Source organism: Xenopus laevis, chromosome 4S, assembly GCF_017654675.1.
Source record: "Xenopus laevis strain J_2021 chromosome 4S, Xenopus_laevis_v10.1, whole genome shotgun sequence".
In the NCBI taxonomy this organism is placed as follows: domain Eukaryota; kingdom Metazoa; phylum Chordata; class Amphibia; order Anura; family Pipidae; genus Xenopus; species Xenopus laevis.
Window position 1 is genome coordinate 65,144,717 of NC_054378.1, and position 24,907 is coordinate 65,169,623.

The 24,907-nt window shown below is 38.7% G+C and overlaps 2 protein-coding genes across 4 annotated transcripts in view; one reads left to right on the forward strand and one right to left on the reverse strand.

Annotated features, from left to right (window-relative positions):
* Positions 1 to 841, forward strand: part of jak1.S (Janus kinase 1 (a protein tyrosine kinase) S homeolog) — a 61,687-nt gene extending 60,846 nt beyond the window's left edge. The window contains 1 exon segment of the mRNA NM_001093393.1: positions 1 to 841. This exon segment is cut by the window's left edge and continues 880 nt beyond it. The gene's annotated coding sequence lies outside the window, so the exon portion shown is untranslated.
* Positions 842 to 1,738: 897 nt separating this feature from the next.
* raver2.S (ribonucleoprotein, PTB binding 2 S homeolog) lies at positions 1,739 to 24,761 on the reverse strand. Of its 3 annotated transcripts, XM_018260762.2 has the most exons (15): positions 24,449 to 24,523; positions 20,605 to 20,671; positions 18,930 to 19,047; positions 17,051 to 17,520; positions 15,695 to 15,886; positions 14,700 to 14,826; positions 14,369 to 14,445; positions 12,465 to 12,566; positions 12,263 to 12,365; positions 10,027 to 10,217; positions 8,368 to 8,479; positions 5,331 to 5,452; positions 5,131 to 5,211; positions 3,067 to 3,180; positions 1,739 to 2,167 (listed from the first exon to the last, which is right to left on the reverse strand). In XM_018260762.2, the coding sequence occupies exons 3-15, from the start codon at positions 19,033 to 19,035 to the stop codon at positions 2,033 to 2,035; spliced, it is 1,932 nt and encodes a 643-aa protein (XP_018116251.1). In that variant the 5' UTR covers positions 19,036 to 19,047; positions 20,605 to 20,671; positions 24,449 to 24,523; the 3' UTR covers positions 1,739 to 2,032. The 3 variants fall into 3 exon arrangements, with proteins under 3 accessions (XP_018116251.1, XP_018116249.1, XP_018116250.1); XM_018260760.2 differs by lacking the exon at positions 18,930 to 19,047 and having other exon boundaries at positions 24,449 to 24,760; XM_018260761.2 differs by lacking the exons at positions 5,131 to 5,211; positions 18,930 to 19,047 and having other exon boundaries at positions 24,449 to 24,761.
* Between the last annotated feature and the right edge of the window lie 146 nt (positions 24,762 to 24,907).

The following is a 24,907-nucleotide window of genomic DNA, read 5'->3' on the forward strand; positions in this document are numbered from 1 at the left end:
AATATGTATATATATATATATATAAATACACACACAGCTCATGAGAACTATTCTTGCTCATTGCAGAAACACTTGCAGGATATAGATTTTGCAGGCAAATTAACCATTTGATTTCCTTAAGGAAGTGCTTTTGCTTATTGTGCTGGATACTTTGTTGACCTTACATAGAATCAGTTTTCCTGCAGTTAATTCCGATGTCATTATTTCACTCATATCAGCAATTTGGATTCATGGAACTAATTGGTAACAGGGATGATGGATTGTAAACAATGGTGAGTGTTAGACTGGGAACTACACGCAGAACAAACCACTTGTTTTTGCTGATAGTTCAACCTATGCACCTTTATACCCAGATAATGCAGAGTTGCACTTAAAATCACATGATACCTTTGGATCACCCGCTGCCAACTGTCAGTCCTTATCCCGAGTTTGAGATATGAAGCCATTCCCTTAGCATTTTGGCAAGCTCTTTCTAAAATATAACTCAAACATCTTGGGTAGCAAATATCTAACATTTTCACAATAAAACAGAAATGCATTTTAACACAAATTGTAGTTCTGTTAATGAAATGTGATTTTGGCTCTTAATAGCACTGACAAATTCCTGTTTTGATTTTTTTTTTTCTTATGTTGTTTGTTGGAGCCAAACAAAATGCAATAATAACAATCAGTCTGACGCCCCTTCCGCTCAGCTGCAGCAGGGATCAATGTTATAAAACTGCTTCAATATCAGACATAGATTTTGTTTTCATGGGGCTCCTGTTCCATATAAATAGTTTCCCCTCATGTAGAGGTATGTACTGTGCCATGGCTCATATTTTAATAAAGAGTTTGAATTATATTGTTACTGAGTGTTATTATGCTCTGAAGTATATTGTGATGGAATGGATGAATGAATGTAAGCTCCTGTTTACTAATATGAAACAAAATCGTTGGGTAGTAAATTGCACGTGGCATCAAAGTGTTTAGAAAACCCAAGGCATTTATATATATATGGTGTTTTGTTTTTCTACCCTTTAATAATTGGCTGAAGTTCCAGTTTAGCAGAATAGCTGTTGGAATAAAATAAATTGTTCTGTAAGGTTATCCTAGTGTTAGAAGCTTTTGTGACAAACAAACAGGGATACTGACAGATGGAACATTTCTATTGGTGCAGTAACCCATGGCAAACCAATCAGATTTAAAGGGATGCTGTCATGATTTTTATGATGTAGTTTTTATTTCTAAATGACACTGTTTATACTGCAACTAATTCACTCTACAATATAAAATGTCATTTCTGAACCAGCAAGTGTATTATTTAAGTTGTAATATTGGTGTGTAGGCAGCCATCTCAGGTCATTTTGCCTGGTCATGTGCTTTCAGAAAGAGCCAGCACTTTAGGATGGAACTGCTTTCTGGCAGGCTGTTGTTTCTCCTACTCAATGTAACTGAATGTGTCGCAGTGGGACCTTAATTTTACTATTGAGTGCTGTTCTTAGATCTACCAGGGAGCTGTTATCTTGTGTTAGGGAGCTGAAGTCTTGAAGTTATATGAACTTTTAGCTTTAGGTTTTATACCCTACAGTACAATGCAGATTTCTTTGTATTGCGTTTGTGTAAAAAGCCTGCCATTGGAGACACACAAATTGACAGTTGGAAAGTGTTCCCATGTTGCCGGCTCTTGTGGTTAACACAGAAGTGTCCGTATCAAATATATTCAGCTTGTAGGTAAACGCAGGCCATTTGGAGTCACTTGTAAAAGTAAAACTGTACTATTAACTTTATTGCTTGATATTTACAAATGATTTTTTTGCAGGCAATAGCAATATTATTATATTATCAAATCTGTTATTTACCAAGACATATTCAGGTGTAGAAAATATCTACAAATCTTTAGATTTTTTTTACCATTTATATTAACAATTCAGCCTGAGAAGTCAAACGTAACCCTTTAGTGCCCAGCTAAAAGGCTTAGAAGAAGATGAACTGCATTGTGCATCTTTGGGTATATGGTAATGGAAGCAGAATTTACTTCTTTTAGTTCAAAAAGTTAATAAACCTTCTTCCTTTTAAAGTATGAATCTCCATTGTGCTCTCCGGATCCTTCAGAGACCTGATTCACGTATCCTGCTGGACTGGCCTCTGTAGCAGATAAAATAGAAGTTCTCTTTTCTTTTGTCGATGCCTAAAACAAAACAAATGTCTTGTGAAGTCAATACATAGCTCAGGCTGGTAACACATAACCTCAATTTTTAAGAAATGTCTTGGCATCAAACACGCAGAGATCTGCCACCTGCTGCCTTCAGTCACTATCATGGAGTAGAGGAGCTCGTATGGGACACCACCTTGGTGACTGCAACTTTAAATTGTTCATTGGTAGTGACTGGGCAGAGGCTTCCCTTATAAGGGAAATTAATCAACCAATGAACCACGAGGGAATGTAACAAGCTCACCCCCTCCTTCATCTCTACTGGGAAAATGTAGTGCTACATGTGTAAAAGCAGTCCCCTGTGTTAATGCTATTATTTATGATGTTAACATCCTCGCCCTCTCTCTCTCTCTCTCTCCTTTCTTCTTAAATCACCTATCTTGCCCAACGTTACATTCTCTTTGACATGTCACATGTTCTGCTTACAATTGCTATGACTGACTGACAAGGCTTAACTGTGAACACTGATATCAGAACAGTCGATTTCTCTGTTCAGTTTTTTTTTTAAAGAAAGCGTTCAATCCTGCATTTTTAGGTACCAATTGCTCAAGTTTGCAATTGAGGATAAAAATTGTCACCAGCTACATGTTACCCCTTGAAACCTAAGGGTAGGACTACACAGACTATTTTGGAGCGATCCAACGCAAAAAATTCAGGCATCAAATCAGATGCGACAGAAATAAGGTAAGTGAATGCATTGTTGGATGAAGTCACAGCGTTGATCCGACGTGACACGACTGATGCAGACGCAGCATCACTTTTAAAATTCCATCTGTTGAATATTTATATACCTATAAATTACAGTATTGGGCTTGATTGTTGGTCAAATATCCCACAGTGATGCTATATATGCCTGGATTTCTTCCTTCACTTACGTTATTGGATGGCACTGTACTCTCTGCCTGGTATGTCATCTGGGCATTGGAGTAGTATGTTGGTGGTGCTTGAACATATGTATTGTAATTTCCATAAGCCAAACCAGGAGAGGACTAGGAAAGGAAAAACAATCAAATTTGTCATGACACAAAGTATAAAGGAAAAAAGCTTGAATATCCTATACCGGATAATGGTATTTCTCTCCTTCACCTCCTTAGAAAATGAATAAAAATCTAATTTGATCTGCAGTAGAAAAGGAAATCTGTGGCCGGAGTGATGGACCTACTGTCCAGCCAATAATTCAGGGCAATACTACAGTGTGCAGCAAGCACAGTGTCTTAGATCTAAAACAGGGATCCCCAACCTTTTGAACCCGTGAGCAACATTCAGAAGTAAACGGAGTTAGGGAGCAACACAAGCATGAAAAATGTTCCTGGTGCCAAATAAGGGCTGTGATTGGCCATTTAGTAGTCCCTATGTGGATTGTCAACCTACATTGAGGCTCTGTTTGGCAGTACATCTGTTTTTTATACAACCAAAACTTGCTCCCAAGCCTGGAATTCAAAAATAAGCAACAGCTTTGAGGCCACTGGGAGCAACATCCAAGGGGTTGGAGAGCAACATGTTACTCATAAGCCACTGGTTGGGGATCACTGATCTAAAGTGAACTGTGCGCAGAAAGAGAAATGAATAGTTGGGTATAGTAATTGGCTTCTGTGTTACTGAATATTCAGTTTTCCAAGGAACCTTCCAAGACTCTCCAATATCTACACATATCTTAGCAAGGGGGTGCCTATTTCACAGAACATAAAGGGGAAACATTTTCTTTAGTATTCTTGTTGTCCATAATGCCCAAGCAGCTGGTGCAAAAGCGCATTAAGCCCTGGGTATATGTATAAACATATATGTTTTTTATGGACCCCAGCCTGCACAAAGGCTCCATAGACTACTTTGTGTGACAATATTAATTGAATCTGGCCCTTGAATATGCAGTATGAGAAATATTTGACCCAGCACATGCAAAAAAGTGGAAGACTGCTAGTCTATCTTTTGACTAAATTAGAAGGATTATAATCAAAGCACTTTCCCGACAGGAGCAACACCTATAACACATCAATGACACATAATAAAGAGGGATTGTTTAGAAACACTGGGCACATTTGCGCCCATGTAACCCAGGGAAACAAATCAATTGATTGCTTGAAGTTTCAACCTGCAGCTGGCTGAAAAAAAGAAAATCACGGATTGGTTGCTCTGGGTTACTATATAATGGCAAATTTGCCCAGCGTTCATAAATGAGCAAAGTTCATTACTGATGCCAGACACAATATCATTCATTCCCAACATGCACACAAGAAAACCTAGAGTACACATTTAGCACAAGTGATAGATTTTTTAATCAATACAAACTGCTGATATAAAACTCACAGTAATATTAGGTTAAAGGGCAGGTTCACCTTTTATTTACTTGTAATATATTCTAAGACACTTCTAAATTGGACTTCATTTTCCAATTTAGAAGACGTGATTTATTTACCTTCTTCTTCATAATTTTTACTGCTTTCAGATGGTGTTCACTGACCCCTTATTTTTGCTACGGTTTATTATTATTCTTTCTATTCAGGTCCTCTCCTGTTTATATTCCAGTCTCTCATTAATGTCAATGCATGGTTGCTAGGGTGACTTGGACCCGGGTCTGGACTGGGAGTCAAAATAGGCCTGGCATTCCAAGTACACAGAAGCCCAAATAGTCCTTCACCAGCCCACTAAATAGTGACTTTCTATGGGACCTTACAGCAGCATTTGCCAAAACCCACAGATTGCCAGTCTGGGCCTGCTTGGACCCTAGCAACCATATTGCTGAAACTAAACAGCGTCTGATGTGTGTAACTGCTAGATGATTAACAAAAAAACTATTTGAAACTAGGGTGCATTTCAGCCTGAAACTGCATAGTTGCATGTTTTTGGTCTGAAAATGCAATGCATGACATTAGCCTAAGGAGTCTCATACAAAACAGTTACACAGCTTTGCATTGAATATTATGGAATAAGGCATTGCTTACAGCTTGCTCTTCACTATGGGACTGCTCCACTTGAGTGCTGCTGTAAGCAGAATATTGATCATACCACTGCTGCAGGGCTCCCTAGAATGCAAGCAAATGCTGCTGTAGTACATCAAAGTAGCTTAGGGCAAAAAAAAACAATGCCAACATTTTTGAACATATAGAAATGAACCATGTATATCTCCAAAGGACTAGAATACCTGTGAATAATCTCCATATTGCTGACTGTAGCGAAGATAATTTTCCAGCCCAGGCTGTGATGCAGATTCCTGAAAGGTCAAACTATTCATATTCTGTTGCTGAATGTTCCATATGCCCGTGCCTGGCCAATACAACCATAAATAATATATAAAAATAAACACATGAGAATAGCAATGTAATGATGAACTAAGTCAATTAACAGGAATAATACTACCTATTGCTACAGCAGCAGTAATTAAATGCAGCACCACTGTACACAGATTACAATTCATTTTTAGGTCTTTAATGACCTAAAATAATGTTATGACTGTCAAATATTTATTTGTATCAATTGAATGTTTATTTCATATGAAAGGTTATTTTATACCAGCATCTGTATTAATAGCGGTTATGCTACCCTTAAAGGGACAATATTTACAACCATTTTAAACAATACTGAAAAAATAGGAAATGCTACAGAAGGGCCTCGAACTGGGGGTGGCATGTTGCCCCCTGGCCACATCTGAACTGGGGTCTGGGCTGGAAAAGTTGACAGTTATCTGAATCTCCCCCCCCCCGTTCAGTCCCGGCAATTAGTGAAATTTCCAACTACATGGCATTGGCCTGTGATCTTGAATGGCAGGAACATCTTAACTTGGCTGTGTAATTAAACACACAGTGCGGCACAGATGAAACAGGAACCTGTAGCTGTAGAATCTATGGTACATTAACGCTAGCATCATAGATTCTATACCCCTCTTTTTGGCATGAGCCCATTCAGTTGGGCTTATGTAGAGAAGGTACATAAACACTATAAATGTATATTTTCTACACAAACATACCGGATTCCAGAGACAGAAAGGAAACCATCATTGTCTCTGAATACAAACATCAGTTTCCCATGTCCAACAGTATTGAAACCCCTCCTTTACCATCATCTGCTTTCCATAGTGGGTGCTGCACATATTTTCTGCAGAGGGACTTCAGATTTAAGAATCCATTGCTTCACAATGGAACAAGGTAAGGGTGGGGTTGCATTCCATTGAGTGATATTGGGAAATTGTCTTCTTTTAATCTGTGAAGTGCGTATGTTTATATAGAAAAAATAAATATTTACAACTGTGTTTACAGTATGTACCCTTTTAACCCAGCTAAATGGTATATTTTCCCTTTAAAGGCTTTAAGAGAGCATAAGCCCAAAATGAAAATGAATGTAAAATTGTTTCCAGTCCAGGAGTGCTGCTGAGAAAAAGCCTAGTATTTAAATATACAGACTGGATCTCCAATGACATTTAGTTTGATGCATTCCTGGGAATTTTGGAGCTTCCCCATTCAGTCAGATCCTGCCAGTGATCTGACATGAATCAATACTGTCACTCCCTTTATTTAGGAAAAAAATACATTATTGTGGGACACAGTCAACAGGTTTCCCCTTTAATCTATAGGTCAAGGCTACAGGCAGCAAGGTCAGAATGATTGTTGTGGTTTCCCTTCAAATGACATCAGCAATCAATCTATCCCATGTGTTACCATGTGATTTGTCCAAAAACACACGGCACTGAAACCTGGTCTCAGTAAGTCCTGTGAACCCTCCTTCACCCCACTTTTTTTTTTTTCATTGCCAGATTTTGAGATGGTAGAACTGCTATATAACTATCTCAGTGGCAGCTTCAACATTCCCAAAACTCAAACTGTTATTTTGTGAATGTAATTACCTCGGTTCCACAAGGTTTAGTGCTTGAAAAAGTGTTTATTATACAAATCACCAGTACTCCACCTAGTCTTGTGTATTTTTTCACATGCAACCGTATACAGGTATGGGATCTGTTACCTGGAAACCCATTAGGGTAGGACTACATGGACGTTTTTGGCACGATCCGACGAGCTGCAACAAAACTCCGGCGTCAAATCACATGCAACGGAAATAAGGTAAGTAATGGAAATGTCGGATGAAGTCGCATCGTCGATCTGACGCGACACGACTGTCGGATGCAGACATTGCGTCTGCATCCGACAGTTGTGACAGATCAACGCTGCAACACCATGCGACAATGCATTCACTTACACTATTTACGTCACATGCACGTCGGATCGAGCTAAAAACGTCCATATAGTCCTACCCTTATGCAGAAAGTTCTAAATTATGGAAAGGTTGTCTCCCATAGACTCAATTTTATCCAAATGAGCCAAGTGATTAAAAAATGATTTTCTTTTCTCTGTAATAATTAAACGGATTCTTCTACTTGGTCCAAACGAAAAAATAATGAATCCATATTGGAGTCAAAACCAGCCTATTGTGTTTATTTAATGTTTACATGATTTTCTAGTAGACTTAAGGTACAAGTATGGGACCTGTTATCCAGAATGCTCAGGACTTGGAGTTTTCCGGTTAACGGATCTTTCTGTAATTTGGGTCTTCGAGCCTTAAGTCTACTATAAATCATTTAAACATTTAATAAACCCAATAGGCCGTTTTTGCTTCCAATAAGGATTAATTATATCTTAGTTCGGATCAAGTACAAGCTACTGTTTTATTATAACAGAGAAAAAGGAAATCATTTTTAAAAATTTGGATTATTTGGATAAAATGGAGTCTATAGGAGACAGCCATTCCGTAATTCTGAGCTTTCTGGATATCAGGTTTCTGGATAAGGGATCCTATACCTGTATTATTATTATTATTATAAATTATGGAAAGTTCCATTATCTGGAAGACCCCAGGTCCCTAGCAATCTGGATAACAGCTCCCATACCTGTATATTGATTACTCTGGGGAATGCAGTTGAAATAAAAATGGCCATGCAGAGTCAAAAGCAGCAGAACTACACTACATGTATAATGTGGTTTCTATTATGGAACCCCCTAAATTATTTTTGGGTGCAGGTGCAGTACAACTGTTTTATTTACAGGAATCTGGCAGTTTTACTTCCGCTGCAACTGGAGATGCACAGAGCTAATGCTTGGCCCAATTACCATGAAGTAGTGAGCTATTACTAAATGATACCTTTTCCACACAGTAAATATGATAAAGAAACCATATTTTGTTATTTTTCTCACCTGCTATTGAGGAACCAGCCAGCACACTTGCCAGATTAAGATACGGATTTGTACTGAGCCTGATGTCTCTTGGAGGCTCCCCCAGAAGTGAGGTCTGATTAATGGACTTATTCTGAAACAAATGGATATGGATAAACATGTTGCATCCCAATTTTAAATAAGCACATAAAAATGGCCTTTTTGCTGCAGCACATTCATCATACAATAATAGATGGAAATTGTAAAGGAAAAGTAATGTTCTATTCTTCATGGCCCCTTTAGACTAGTACTTTGTGATTGGCCCATTCAAATGTAACCATATCCAGCTTTCCATGTTCACAATTTATTTAAAATATATATTCAATGTTCTATTTATATAAAAGTTTCTCAGATATTTATATTTTTAGACTGCTACTGGTAGGTTTTTGGCTTAACTGAGCATCAGCAACCCTATTGTTAACTGAATATAGACGTGCATAGAGAGACACCCTGAACCATAAAAGCTGTTGAGCTAAAAGCCAGTCTAGCAGTAAAAAACTGTGTATTGAAGCTAGAGTATTATGAACTTTAGATTAATTACAGATTTCCAAGCACAAGCTTTCATAAGATAGATTTTTTTTTTTTTTACATAAAATCAGGTGATAATTGATCACTTGATTAGAGATATAATTAAACAAAAAGTCTTATATTTATTGGAATGGATGGCCATCTAATGTGTGCATAATTATTTGTCCCTAGAGTTTGTGTTACTTGTCAACTAAATAGGGTTTTTTACTTCAGTTTTCACAACAGGTAAAAAAGAAAAAAAAATACATTGAGACAAAATGTGTCATTAACCAAAGGTCTATGGTATGCTTGGTGTTTTCATCATCATGGTTCTGTGAAGGAGACACACTTACAGATCATATGAATCAGAAATGCTGCGTTAATGGCTGGCACTGCTGCAGCTGCTCCAGCCAAGATTGCAGACTGCAGTTTATGCTCTGCAACAACTGAGGAAGCACTACTCATATAGGGGAACATATAATTTGTCAGTATCCAATAGCACATATCACAGGGTGGGCCTCCATCTGATCAACTACTGGCAGGCAATAATGCATGCATGTCTTGTTCAGTAACAGCAGGCAGGGTAAAGTTACATGCAATTATTCAATAGTCCACATAAGCTGTCGATGAATAATGACTTCTAGGGTGCAGGTAATTGGGGACAGCTGGAGAGCCATGGTCTGATATAGGCTATTGGATAATTATGAAAAAGAAACATGTCTCACTATTTGAGTGGTGGCCCTCCAGCTGTAGTTAAATCAAAATTTGCTCAATCTTATGTTGAAGGGAGTCATTACTGGCAGAAGGAGGGCACGCCAGAGTTACTGCTTTACTAAAGACTGCTATACACAGTAGAATGTGCGCAAATAAAAGTGCTGGGAATGGATGGCTGTCTAACGTGTGTATAATTATTTGTTAATAATAGAACACAGTAAAACTTTACAGTAAGAAGTGTTACAGCGCTAACCATAGTTTCAAAGGGCTGCAAACATGGGGGTTCTCAATCCTTTTTTTTTTTTTTTTTTAACAGGATTGGTATGTGTGGGAAAAATGACTGAAATCAGAAAAGATTTAATGAGACATTTAAAATGAAGACAAAAAAAAACTCCCCAAATAACAAGAGGAGCATCTTACCAAGAGAGGCGACTCAGTGCTAGCAGACTGGCTTTGTGGCTGATTCTGACCTGCAGGCACCGATTCAGACTGCTGTAAGTAAGTCTGACATCCTGAGCCTTCAAGCAAAGCTATTGATGTAGACTGCTTCTCCTGTGTCAGACGGGACAGGACAGAGCTCATGTGCTGACTGTGGTAGAATGGAGAAATGCCTAGAACAAAATATAGATGGTAAGTTATTGTAACTAGAATCAACACAAAGCTGCCTTGGAAATTAAAAGTATCTCCTCTGAATTTATTCAACAAGCCATTTAGCAATCTCCATGTATCCCATGTGTAATTGGTACAATGTAGTGATTTTATAATTTAGGCCTTTCATGCTGCACAGCACTGCTCTCTAAATTTGGGGGATGTGGGAGGATAGAAGGCAGCAAGCAGAAAAACAGACTGGTGTAAACTCAAAACAAGCTATAATTCACATATATTTGAGGATGTACTCCATCTGCCATTATGGTAAAAGCAACAGTAGAAAAAGGGGAAAGAAAAAATGGTTTAAAATGAATAAAAGTGGAAGAGCAGCAAAATAACATAAGTATATGAGGAACAGCCCATAAGTAGATTGGACATTCTTACAAAATCTGGCTTCAAATTGTGGTTCCAAAATTCCAAATAAATGAATGTGTCCCTCTCTGAGTTTTTACTACAGGTATGGGATACGTTACCCGGAAACTCGTTATCCAGAAAGCTCCAAATTACTGAACAGGTGTCTCCCATCAATTTAATTTTGTCCAAATAATCCAGATTTTTAAAAAGGATTTCCCTTTTCTCTGTAATAATAAAACAGTACCTTGTACTTGATCCAAACTAAGATATAATTAATCCTTATTGGAAGCAGAACCAGCCTATTGGGTTTATTTAATGTTTACATAATTTTCTAATAGATTTATGGTATGAAGTTCCAAATTATGGAAATATCCCTTATCCAGTAGAAAAAAAGGTCCAGAGCATTCTAGATAATAGGTCCCATAATTGTACTATCATAGGGCACGGGCTTTTGTTAAGACATTAACAATAACCATAAAATCCCCTAAATATTATTTTTGAGAACAGGATCCTTTTTTATTTAGGAAAATACATTACGTCTTGTATAATATTTTTAATTTTTTCCCCCTGACAGTTTTTTAGAAATTGAACAGTTATTTGTACCTCAAAATTATAAATGAGTGTGTGGACATTTATGCACAGAATACTCAACAAATTCTCCAAAGCATGCTAGTAAGTAAAAAAAATATACTTTATTTACATCAGTTATTAAAATACATAGGAAATACCCCTCTAGCGCCCAACGCGTTTCATGCCTACCCAGCACCTAGTCATAGGCATGAAACGCGTTGGGCGCTAGAGGGGTATTTCCTATGTATTTTAATAACTGATGTAAATAAAGTATATTTTTTTTACTTACTAGCATGCTTTGGAGAATTTGTTGAGTATATGGTTATACCTCTGTTTGGTCACTAGAGGTCTCCAGTATGCTTACAATGAATGTTTACTGGCTTCTATCTCCAATTTGACTAAAATAATTTATGCACAGAACACCCATTCTCTGTATGCTTGCATGTATGAGAATCGCCATGCCAGAGGGCATAGCTATTAACACAAACGTCTATTTACATATTTGTATGAAGTGGAAAGAGCTGCCATACTGTGTGTGTGACAATTCGCATCCACTTGGTAAATCAGTAAGCCTGAATTATTGGCAGGTCTAGTCAGATTCAATTCCAGTTGTAGTGGCATTAATTTGATCTAGCTGACTTAGATTCACTGTTTACTATAATGTACCAAGAGTTAAAATGTGTCTCTGAGAATCTTTCAATGACCTTAAATGTGCTGAAAAATACTATAAAGGGCAAGTCAATCCCAAAATAAAAATTTGCCTAATAAAAGAAAAGAGAATTCTAAGCAACTTTCCAATATACATACAATGTTTAGTGCTTTTAAAGTTATCTGTAAAAACAATTGCTATTGAAAGCAGTATTTGATTGTATCAACAGGCTGAGCCATCAGGGCAGAGAACAGAAAGGCACAAACACTGCTTTCAGCAGAAATACAAATAAAAACAATATATTGCAAAGTTTCTTAGAATGATGTTTTTATTTTTGGGGTTGGCATTAAACTGAATGTGCCTCTGTGTGTTGCAGTAATTTTAAAATTAGCTTATTAAATAGCTTATCTTTGCAGAGTTTAAAAGCCAAATTACTTTTGTGCACATCTTGTTGCAAAGCCTCCACTGATCCTGGCTGTGATGAGCCCATTGATGTCTGTAACACAGAGACTGGAGCTTCTCCAAGAAGGCCGGGTTTCTATTACAAAAGTAATAAAGACAGCTGCTACTTGTATAACAACATACAAAAATAAAATTGCTCTACTGCTATACATATTTATGCACATACACTACTTACACAATTATTCGACTGAGCACTTTTTAGCTGAAGAAGTTGCTTCTGTGCCATTTGTAGATGGGAATAGTTTTGCAGCAGGGAATTACCTCCCATACCCTGTGTCTGTGTAGGAATAAGAACACTTTTTAAAAAAAAAAAAAAACAGTTCTAAAATTGCTTTATAAGTAGTGAGAATCCCTAATGCTCAGAAAAAAAAATTGTCCCTTTTAATGTTACAATGTAACTAAAGCTGACCATGGACGCAAAGATAAAGTCGCACAAAAATTTGTTTTGTACGATTTTTCCAGAAATTTTTCGCACCAGGTAAGAAGACTTAGGTTAGAAGATTTCTGCCGGCTAACGATAATATCTTTGTTAGAACTGCCTATCTGACGAAATCAATGGGTAACCGTCACTACTATTTGCCGGACAAAACTTTCGTACAATTGCTGTCACGGGCAGAACATGGTCTACTCTAATAGGCTTTCTTTGGGTGCTTAGTAGTGTGAGTTCTTCAAATTCAACATGCTCTAAAATATACCATTATGCTTCTGTTTATCTCTGCTCATGTCTATTACTTAAAGGAACAGCAACACCAACACAAATGAAGGTAGTTTAAATGCAATACACGGTTACCCTGCACTGGTAATAAAAATTGTGTTTGCTTCTAAAACACTACTATATTTTATATAAATAAGATGCTGTTTGTCCATGAGGGCCACAATTACAGCTAGAAAAGGAGAAGAGGTAAGTTTCCAAAACAGATACCAAATAAATTCATTAGATTACGGTTTCTAAAAACAGACAGGACTGCTTTTTGTGGCTACAAAATGTCCAAAAAAAAAACTGCCATAGACTAGACATTAGTGATAATTGGCTTTGCTAAGACACTACTCAGTATTACTAGTAGCTCTGTGTGTCTTCACCCTTATTCATGAAGATAAAAACCCTTCTTATATAAAACAGGATATTTGTTACTAATATAAATGTTTGTAGATGATGGGTAAACAGATACAAACTTTAAAAGTAAATCAAATAATTTTCAGTTTTTAATGTTACTAAACTTTGGTGACAGAAGTAATAAAACTGACTTGAGAATAGTTACTTTCTGCTAATATTTATAAATACTTTATTTATAAAGTGCCAACATGTTCCGCAACAATGTAAAATACATGTGTGCATAAATTGGGCATACAGATTACATGCAAAATTACATTGTGCAATGGATAGAACAGCTAAATATGGCCCTGCCAAAAAGAGCTTTGTAACAAACTTCTGACATTGTGTAAAGCATATGCTTGGACAGTAGTAATGTTTGGGCCGGTCAGATATCTGTGGGTTGGGCGGGTTCAGGCTGTCTGTAGGTTGCAGGCAGGTTTAGGTTGAGCTGTTCTTCTGCTCTCCGTGCCAGAGACTTTCCTATGTGAGCTTCTTGTCCTGGCAGTGTCTATGCTTAAGCAGGTACCTACCCCACACCCTTTTGGGATGTCAGATGAGTGGGTCAGGTTAAGGCTATAAATAGAAGTTGCGGTTGGGTTAGGTCCCAGTTTTTAATTGTTTCTGACCAGCACATCATTAATGGACAGAGATATCAGGGGGTGCTCAGAAAGGAAGTGGTAAGAGCAATTGAATCTTGTCATATATGGGCAAAAGGAATGGTTACCTTCAAGGGGCCACTTTTGTATAGTTCCATTCATTCCACTCAAACAACCAGAATACTAAGCTCTTCTTGGCCTCCTTTTGGCTGAAATTGCCTAACCAGACCCCAAGAGGACATACATGCCTAGATGGTCAGCTGTATGGTCAAATTGTCTAAACTGCCCAACCTAGTCAGGGTATAGCCAAGCCAAGATGTAACTATCGCTATAACTTCATAAGATGCATATGCCAAATTACTGGCTTCCAATTTGTAAATGTTATTTTACCTGGTGCAGTTTGTTGAGCTGTAGAAAAGCGTGGCTTACTGTTGGATTCACAAAGTGAGGCTGTCCTGATGATGAACCTTTAAAAGGAAAGGAGTTTATTCTTTAAACACATAAAAGAAACTTTTCAATTCAGATGTTTGAGGTTTTCTTTAAAAAGTTACCAAAGAATGTCACACTCCTCTCAATCATACCAACTATTAAGACATAAAACATATATAGGCAATGCTGTATAACGTCAGTTTTTACTATTCCTTGCTCAGAACAAAGACTGCACGAGTCCTATAACTAAAAATTAAGTTCTGCAGCTTTGCTGGGAAGATTATTGGCTTACCATGCTTTCCTGATCTTCCTCTTTGCTGGGGTTGCAATAACATCTGTAACATTGCTGGATTACTGAAACTTTGCATGATTTGTACCGTGTTTGGTTCTGGAAGCAATCCCTTCCTATTATTCTGCAGCTGTAGTTGTACATGTAGAAAACAGTTTATTAACCATATTCTATAGTCTATATAAGTATGCAAATATTTCTTTAAATGCAAAAACTGTGCCTATTTAATTGCTTGGCATGGTATAGTACAATATAAATGAGGAGGTCAGTGCTAAAAATGTACACATTTTAGAAAGTGTTTGGGCCACATTTAAACTTTGTTTTAATTTATGAAGTTCTATCTTGAGTGTTCAACAATCAGACTCCATGAGAATGGCACACATCTGTCCAAAAGCTTTTGTTCCAGGCCAACCACTGTGGCTCCCATGTACTTCCCCATCTTTGATGACCTATGTACCTGCTGGAAAGGTGCTTCAGCAGATAAGAACTTGAAGGAACAGTAACATCAAAAAATGAAAGTAATAAAAATATAATGCAGTGTTGTCCTGCACTGGTAAAACTGATGTTTGCTTCAGAAACACTACTATAGTTTATATAAATAAGCTGCTGTGTAGCAATGGGGGCAGCCATTCAAAAGAGGAAAGGCTCAGGTTGCACAGCAGATAACATATAAGCTCTGTAGAACATAATGGTGTTATCTGGTATCCACTATTTACCCTGTGCCATATAGCCTTTCCCCCCCCCCCCATTTACGCCATTGCTACACAGAAGCTTGTTTATATTAACTATAGTAGTGTTTCTGAAGCAAACACATGAGTTTTGCAAGTGCAGGGCAACAGTACATGGTACTTTCATTACTTTAAAACACTTTAATTTTTTGGTGTTCCTTTAACAATTAATATACATGGCAGACAATGTCTCCCCCTAAAGATCTGTTTCTCTTCCAAGAAACATATGCAGAAAAAGCAATAGAGAGAGCAATAGGTAAAATTCCTTACCATTCCTTGTGCTGCTACAAGTGCTGCTAAAGTGCTTCTGCCTGGAGAGCCTGGGGCACAGAAGGACAGTTGGATTCTGCTTCCTTTAACAGTGGTTCCATCCATTGAATTCCTTACCGCCTCAGCCTGCTCAGCTGTCTCATATTCCACCACTGCAAAATCAACAAAACAACCACCTTCATCTTCAGCCAGCTGCAAAACAAGATGAGATGTTTTATTTAGAAGATGCCAAAACCATTTTTTACCATTTAAATAAAACAGCAGCAGACACATTTACATTCTATATTTAAGTGTAAATTCTAAAAATGTAATGTACATACTCTGTAATTGTGTCGTGCACTATGCATGGACATTAAGTCCCCTATTCTCAAAAATACACAAGATTTTGGGGTAATACACAAATTTGTTTTAATAACAGTTTCCACAAAATGGCACCTGCCTGCTTGCTGTGATTGTATAATTCTAAGACTAAAGGAAACAAAATCTAAATAACAAATATAGTGTAAGTAAAGGTTATTTTGCTCAACTAACATGATAGAAAATTATTTGGAATTATTTCTTAGGGCGACAGGTCCCCTTTAAGACTTTTGTTAAACATTGTGTTTTTATGGTGAGAGGGAAAAGGCCAGTTCATCCTACACCGGGCCATTTGTGTCATTGCATTCTGCAGAGAAAACCTTCTTCAATTTCAAAAAAAGTAGCATTGCTACAAAATCTCCAGAAAGCAATGAAAACCAACATACCTCACCTTCTGTACTGGCATCACTCCATTCTATATAAGCACCTGGGAAATAAGGTATATTTATGGCATGCTACCCAAAAAACAGTACGCTTCCACAGTGCTAAAAAGTAATTGTCTAAAGTTGTATGCACTGGCACTGATGGCATCCTAAAAAGTGCACATATACTATAAAGTCTCACTGCATACGGATGAGGAATTCGCTTATTCAGAAATAAGATAGAACACAAATACCTCTCACCTTTGTTCATATCTGCTGTTTGGCCCATCAACTGAATGAAATACAATTTGATATAGTGTCTAGATGGCCATATTGAACAATATATTATTTGGACTGTTTAAACCCAAGGTGCATGGATGACTTTACAGCACTTTATTTAATTTTTTTACTTTGGTTTCGGGCTCCTTTTCTTTACGTATCAAAACAGGATCTACCCCTTACCTCGTACATTTAAAGCCAAGATATTTAAAAAGGCCTATACTTCCTAGATTGGACCCTGCCATTCAGAACTTTTGGTGGGTGCCAAGGTTCTACATTAAATAAATATTATTATATCATTATTAGACTTTTACTTTACCAGAAAAACAACAGATAGAATAAACACACTGAACCTTACCTGGCAGAACAATGGCTTGTATAAAGCAGAGAACAGCTGTGTTAGTTCATCACAATCATTGTAGCCCTTAGGAAGCTTATTAACACACAGGCACTTTGAGTGAATGAGTTCCATGGTCATGTGATTGCTATCCATCCACTGTGCAAAAAGGGTAAATTCTGCCAATGGTTTTCCAAATAATTCCAGCCTGGCATTAGAGGCAGAATCTTTTTTCATGTACTCCACAAATCCATATCCCTTGGAATGGCCCGTAAGTTCACTATAGACCAGTAGGCACCTCTCAGTATTGCCATAAGCTCTCACTAAATCTTCAAAGTTGTGCAATGTGAATAACGGGGGCAAATTGGTAACACAGAGTACAGCATCCGTAGGCTGAAGTTGAACTGAAATTTCTCTGTCTCGAAGTGTGTGCTGATGAAACTTCTGAATGACATTTTGTGCTTGCTCTCCATTTAATAAAGTGACAAAGGCTGAAATTAGAGGAATCAATTTGAAAATCAAATAATACATGCCAAGATGTCGTCTATAGAGGAGAATTATAGTTATTCTGAGAAAGAAACATTTTGTTTAGACACTAACAGAACTCATACCATAACTGCCAATATTTGTATGCAAGAAGATGATCACATTTAAAGAACCACCGCCTTCTTTCCAAATTGTATACTACTGTTTATAAGTGTCTGACCCTTATTCACATAGCTTCTATTTCATCTCAATGTGACTTGTGTTGCCAGTATACATGCTGCAACATGAATCATAGAAAACCCTGGAGCAATAAATCTGCTGGCACTATGGTAATTTTCACTTTAGCGAGTGTTCCTCTATAAGTAGCTGGACTACAGTTGGCCACATTTCTTAGTGATCTGCTTGTAGGCCAAATTTAAATATATAGTGTGTGATTTTGTCACAAACAAATATCCCCTACATGATGGACCTAAAAAGTGGAATTTTAAGGGCAGTGTGGCAGAAATGCACATGTCCGTATATTCCCTTTGTAAGCAAGGAAATCCTTTATGGTTTGATAGAAGTGTTGGTGACGGTAAGAAAGAAAAAAAACCAAGGCAACCAAGTTAGCTGGGACAGCTTTAACTTTTATCATGTTTAAAGAGGCCAATAATAAAAATGGAAAAACTAATAAAAAACCACTAAAAATAAAAATACAATACAAATACATTTAACTTGCAAAATGATCAAAGAACGCTAATGAGTGGAAACATCAATTTATTTTTAGTTTAGCTGGCCCTTTAAACATTATCTGAAAACAACAGTCAGAGATTAGAACATGAAACAAGTGAATGTTTGCAATTACAGAGCAGAAAAATTACACAACTATGCAAATAGCACTTCACAGAAATGTTTCACAGGAATAAGCACAGATACCATTTCAAAAGGGTTAAGTAAAATGTTCAAGTGCAGGTCATAGAATTTAGCTATGCCTAATTGCTTAATTTTGATCTCAGCAATACGGAAAAACCAACCTGGTTAGGGTGAGATGGATTAAAAGAAATCAAAAAGTCCGATCTCAAAAATACTAAGATAAAGATTCACTTGTGCTTTACTGAAACCAGATCTAAAGACAAGACAAAGCAAGTTCCTAATGGTTATTTCATTCTCTGTCTTTAAGGATAATGGCACATGGAATGCTTTCAGTCTGGTGCATTTCACACTGTGGCAACATTAGTCTTGATTGTACATAAAAATAGATGTCATATATTGCGATGTTTGTGAAAGGACATGCAAAGAGAATCAGGGGTCAAAGGGAAACTAAAGTACTAGAATTTTTTTTTTTTGCAGAAAAGCTGGTCTCTGCATTGGTCTCCATGTACAGCAGACCTATGCAACTAAATCCAAGACCCCAACCCAATCTTCAAGCACTTACCTTCAGTCTGGTGACTTTGTGACCCACGTGTGCCCAGATCACCTGCACAACTCCTAAGCCAGTAGGAATCACAAGGACAATGATATAAAGATGGGGAGCTGGACATACCAGAGAGCACCTGAAAGATAAACATTGCAGATCGGGGACTATAAAACTAGTTGCACAGGGCTGCTGTGCTAGATACATTTTCAGCACTCGTATGCAAAGAGACAAGCTTATCTGCAAAAGTATATGTAGGGATAAGCAGGGTCGGACTGGGGGGTCCGGGGCCCACCGGGACTGGTGTCCAGGGCCCCCCTCTGGCCCCCTCTACCTACTTGTTAGGTGAATCCCTCCTCGGCGCCCAGGCGGCGCATCGCGCATGCGCAAACGGCGCGCATGCAGAAACGGAAACGACGCTCGGCGCGCATGCGCAAACGGCGCTGCTGTGCGCCGAAATTTTTTTATTATTTTTAAAAAACTGTTTGGGAGAGGGGGACTGGCCCGGCGGGGCCCACTAGGGTCGGGGCCCACCGGGTATTTTCCCGGTATCCCGCCGGGCCAGTCCGACACTGGGGATAAGTAATCCATTATCCATTTTACGGTAAGTACAGCTACATTTGCCAGCAATGTATACATTTTTCTTTGTTTCAGGATTCTATATCTAACATTTACTAACTTTTCCAGAAACGTATACATTCCTGCACAAAGTAGAGATTTTCCGAAAATAACAGGAATTAGCATGTGTCTATGTTTCCAACAATGTGGAGCTCCTTGGCCTATAGGTAACTTTTAATGTAGATTAATATTCTGAAAATATATTTTTTAGTGTCAGTATCACTTTAAAGTAATGGTTTAGTTGCATAAAAACCGTCTACTGCCAATAGCAAATCACAGGCCCTTTTTTGGCACACCAGGGACGCTTATGTTGCTCTCCAACATTATTTTACACTTGAATGTGGCTCACGGTTAAAAAAAGGTCGGGGACACCTGAACTTGAGAGATGAAGACTTGTATGGGGGGGGGCAGCATAATAGCGGTAAATCAATGTACACCATGTAGGGGAATTGCAGCTAAAAAAAAGAAAGCTTGTAATTACTGAAAGGCCGTCTACCATAGACTCCAGTTTATCAAAATAATGCACATTCTTAATATTTTTCCCTTTTCTCTGAAATAATAAAACAGTACCTTGTACTTGGTCCAAATGAAGATGTAATTAATCCTTATTGGTGTGCAGGGGTGTAACAGCAGAAAAAACAGACCCAACTGAGGGGGGCCATGGTCTACTTCCGCTATAGGAGGGCGCAGAATGTGACCCACATTTTTTTCCTCGTCAGAGGAGACCTGCAATATCAGCTAGAGTGGGGAGTGGAGGTCTCCAAAGTTACTCCACTGTCAGTGTGCATAAAGCACATGCACATTCTTTGAAACAGCAGAAGGGTCTATTCAAAGACAGCAGACTTTACACCTGAATGGAACAGCTTCTTTATGTGTACCCAAGCATTATAACAAGGACTATATTTATGGCCAGTTTAACCCATGAATCTTAGAGGACATATTTTATTTTACCGACATATGTACATAACGTCATTTTGTATTTTTTTTGGCTTGCAAAGTTTGCAAAAATTGACACCCACAATTGTGATTATATATATTGTGATATTTTACACCCCTGAAATAAAAAGTATGGTATTACCTGTTTTTTTATTTTTGTCCACGTAGCAGTATTTAATTTCGTAGCCTTTCAGCAAGTCATGGATATCCTGCAGATGAACGAGGAATGGAAAATTTAAACACACGGATTTAGTTTGTGTCAGGAAACAAAGCTCAAACTCAAACAAAGTAAAGTTGACTTATGTTCTAGCAAATCTTGGCACAAAGTAACCTAATGTGACCCCCTGCTATACCATGCACACTGGAGGCCATAAGAGAACTTTTCTGGGAAAACGTGAAAGCTTTTTCTAGGGAACGTTAGAAATTTTAGCCTTTAAAAAAGGAATTTTATGTCAGAGTCCCCCAAACTTACATTCTGTGGTTGTTGTCCTCCTCCTAGCTTCCCACATATGCATGCATACCTAAGCATTTCTATTAACATTTCAAATTCAGCAGCTCAATGTTGTTCACAAAAATATACACATATTATAAGATTAGTAACTAAAAACACAGACAGGTAGAAAAAATGTGTTGGTTTCTTTTATTTTCAGAGTATCAATTAGAAGCAAGTTAAATATATACCCGTCTATCCTGCTTTCCTGGAAGGCTAGTCTTTTACCTGAGACACCTAAAATTAGGGATGCACCGAATCCAGGATTCGTTTCGGGATTCGGCCGTTTTCAGCTGGATTTGGATTCGGCCGAATCCTTCTGCCCAGCCGAACCGAATCCAAATCCTAATTTGCATATGCAAAATAGGGTCAGGGAGGTAAATCACGGGACTTTTTGTCACAAAACAAAGAAGTAAAAAATGTTTTCCCATTCCCCCATAATTAGCATATGCAAATTAGGGTTCAGATTCGGTTTGGTATTCGCCCGAGTCTTTCGCGAAGGATTCGGGGGTTTGGCCGAAACCAAAATAGTGCATTCGGTGCATCCCTACCTAAAATCTCATCACTGCCAATGAATTTTGATTGTGTATCAACATCTAAAAGTGGTACATTTAAATAGATGCATGCACATTGTTTTTTTAAAATAAGAAATATTTCCAAGTTCAAATTTTTATTTCTAAATAAAACTGCTAGTTGATGCAGAGGAAGAAAAATCAACAACTGAACTAAAAAAAAGTGCTTGGAAGATGAACAACCTTTTTAAGCAAAAATACTTATAATTAGTATACCAATACATTATGGGGCAGATTTACTAAAGGGCAAAGAGGCGGTTGCGAGCAAAAATTCACCAGAAATCCATTCCGCAGGGAGATTGCTAAATACTAGCAAGTGTAGTGGACAATTCACTAGCAAAAGAGTACATCGCTGACAAAGTTTTGTGCCCTTTCGCAAGGCGAAAGTGCGAATTTTCCATAATGTTACCCCTTTCACCAGAGTTTCTTACGCCACCTTAGACCTTGCGAACTGATCAGATGACGATACATTCTCCTCTTATGTCAATCTTATGTCAGTGACATCATATCCTGTATGCCGAAAAGTTATAAAAAAAAAAAATTGCGGGATTGTATTTAAAAGTTGTAACTGTTAAAACATTTTTGTTATAAAACATTTTTTTTTTAACAATTTAAGGGGCATGCCACATTTGTTTAAGGGTGGGCTCATGTCTAGGGCATTAGAGGATCTCTTGCCTCATGCCTCATGTCTAGGGCATATCTAGGGCATTAGAGGATCTCTTGCCTTTATTTTGCTTCCTTGAACATTTTTAATAATAAGTGGCCACTTGAAGCATTGGCACCAACATCACTAATAAAGACGTCTATATGACCTATATGTACCTGCCCTATTCAAATTGACCTAAGCGTAAGAGTACTAACAAAGTTTGGCTAGGCAGAAACGAACGTTAGCGAAAGTTCGCCATGAAATGCTCGCGCTGACGAATTAACACTAGTGAAACTTCGGTTGACGAGACGCAACTTTGCTTAACGGCTGGCGAAGTGGCGCAAGTGTGGCGAAGCCTTAATAGCTGAAAATGAGCCCTTTAGTGAATTTGCCCCTATGTGTAATTCTCCTTAAAATTATTATAAATGACACGGTTCTCTGGCCAAAAATTATTTTGGCATAATGACATAATGACTCTTTCAACTTTCCTATATATTACAGAAAGTTTCCCTTTCTGCTTTCTGGGCCTGACTTGTAATACAAAGTAACAGGAGTCGGTTCTTCTCCAGGCCCCAGCTGGTTTTTGCTCCACTGCTTCAGGAGACAGTAAGGGAGACTGTAAACAGATACTGCTCATTTTTACAATTCCAAAATAAATAAATTATTGAAAATGATCAAGTATGCATTGGAAAGTTGCTTAGAACTACGTTTTCGTCCAGTAGACAAAAGGGATTGAGAGAAGGAACCCTTTAAAGGGGTAAAAAAAATAACAGCAAAAATAAGGGATCCGCTATATCATATTTTTCTTTTTTTTGTGAATTCCTCCAGTAGTTTGATTTATACATTTTTGCAAAACAAAAAAAGTATACAGCTGCTGTCCAGTGTATTACCACTGTCAATAAAATTGTTAATATTTGAGAACTGCTCACCCTCTTTACCCTTCAAAGGAACCTTAGAAGTAAAGCATATGCAAGGCTTGAGAATGCAAGCTGATGAATTATTCTTGTTACCAAGCCTGACATGCGCAGTTTGTTCTGGACCGGAATATAACTCTAACTGTGCATGTGCCGAAAACTCTGCGCTGCTTCCGAAGTTTAACGAAGAAAAGAAGATGGCTGCCGTGAACTTCTGAGGACAGAATCTGCACCGAGGAGTAAGTAAAAAGTTAAGGTGGCCATACAAGGGCCGATAAAAGCTGCCAACAGACCGTGTCGGCAGCTTATTGGCCCGTGTATGGGGCCCCCCGACGGGCTTCACCGATCGAGATCTGGCCGAAAGTCGGGCAGATCTCGATCGGATGGGACAGAAAATCCTGAGGATCGTGGCCGCATCTATTCGTTGATGCGGTCCCGCGATCCGACCGCCCATTTGGGCATCGTTAGGATCCAATCGTTGGGCCCTATGGCCCACGATCGGATCAGCCGATATTGCCCACCTTATCGGAGGGAGATCCGCTCGTTTGACGATATCGCCAAACGAGCGGATCTCTCCATGTATGGCCACCTTTAGGGACATTTGCCTGGGGGGGGGTCTACGTAGGGTAGGGTTTTTTATGTTACAGGTTGAATTCTCCTTTAAGTTGATACATTTCTCAGCAGTATCTGTGGAATATGCCACTTGTTTGTATCAATTATAACAGCTGATTTTAATGAAACTCAGGGATTCTGCTTAGCGGGGCCAAAAATAAGACATTGGTCAGCTAAATGTATCAATTTAGAACAGTTTTACACAGAGTCGGCGACCCCTGGGCCATATTTTATGTGTGGGCACCCAGAGGCAGGCATCATCAATCCCCCTCCCGGGACCCTTTCTGGATAGCAAGAATGCAGCGGGACAGAACGCACAGGCCGGAAACCTCCCCCATCCCGCACAGAATCAGAGGGGTCAGAAAGCACAGATATCTGCATGAGGTGTGTGTGTGTGTGTGTGGGGGGGTGTCTCAGGTTGCCCATGGCTAGCAGAGAGTTTATTTTGGTGACATGTATTTGAATATTGTAATATGCAGGTAAGGGGTGATGCGTTGCTGATGCAGTGAAGGGGCAAGTATAATTAGTCATGAAGTCGTGGATATAGGTTAGGACAATTACATATAAAATCTACATGCTGTGGGTGTCAGTTAAGCAGTAGGTTTAAGTTGCTTTATAGGCAGCTGGTGATGACAGGAGGGTGCAGTGCCCAATATGGGTCCCTCCCTACTAACAGCCCCACACTATCTGCCCACAGTGGAGGTTTAGCTCGCACCTTAACTAGCGCCCACCCTTCATTGCTACTGTCCCACCTGGCCGGTGCAATCGTGCGGCAGGTTCTTCATGAGAATCTTCCTGCGGTTCCTAAGCTCCCACAGACTTGTCTCTAATCTCCGGCCTTTCTCTGTCTCGTCCAGCGCAGGCAGAGTTGCGGCTGCTCCCTCACTACACGCAGGCTGCTTTAGCTCGTACTCCTGCGAGTCTTGGGAGGCTGTACTAATGGCTTCCGGGTTGCTATCCTCTTCTTGCCCAGGAGACATCTGGGGAAGCCCACTGTCGCGTGCCGCCATTTTGCAGCGGTGGACTTGGTGGAAAGAGATGCGGGGCGGGCCCTGTCATTCTCCCTGCCCATACGTACAGCTTCTCTTTACAGCAAGTCAAATTGCCTGTACAGTTGGGAGGAGATTCTGGCTGGTGTTTCCTTCAGACAGTCCCTCAACTCCAGTTTGTTTGCAATTTGAGCAGTCTGGTTGCTAGGGTCCAAATTCCCC

Coding starts and splice junctions, on each gene's coding strand:
- raver2.S (XM_018260760.2), bottom strand. CDS start 24,706: ATGGCGGCACGCGACAGTGGGCTTCCCCAGATGTCTCCTGGGCAAGAA. Junction 20,672..24,448: donor CGCACGATTGCACCGGCCAG/GTGGGACAGTAG, acceptor GTTCATCTGCAG/GATATCCATGACTTGCTGAA. Junction 3,181..5,130: donor CCCATAGTGAAGAGCAAGCT/GTAAGCAATGCC, acceptor TTCCTTTCCTAG/TCCTCTCCTGGTTTGGCTTA.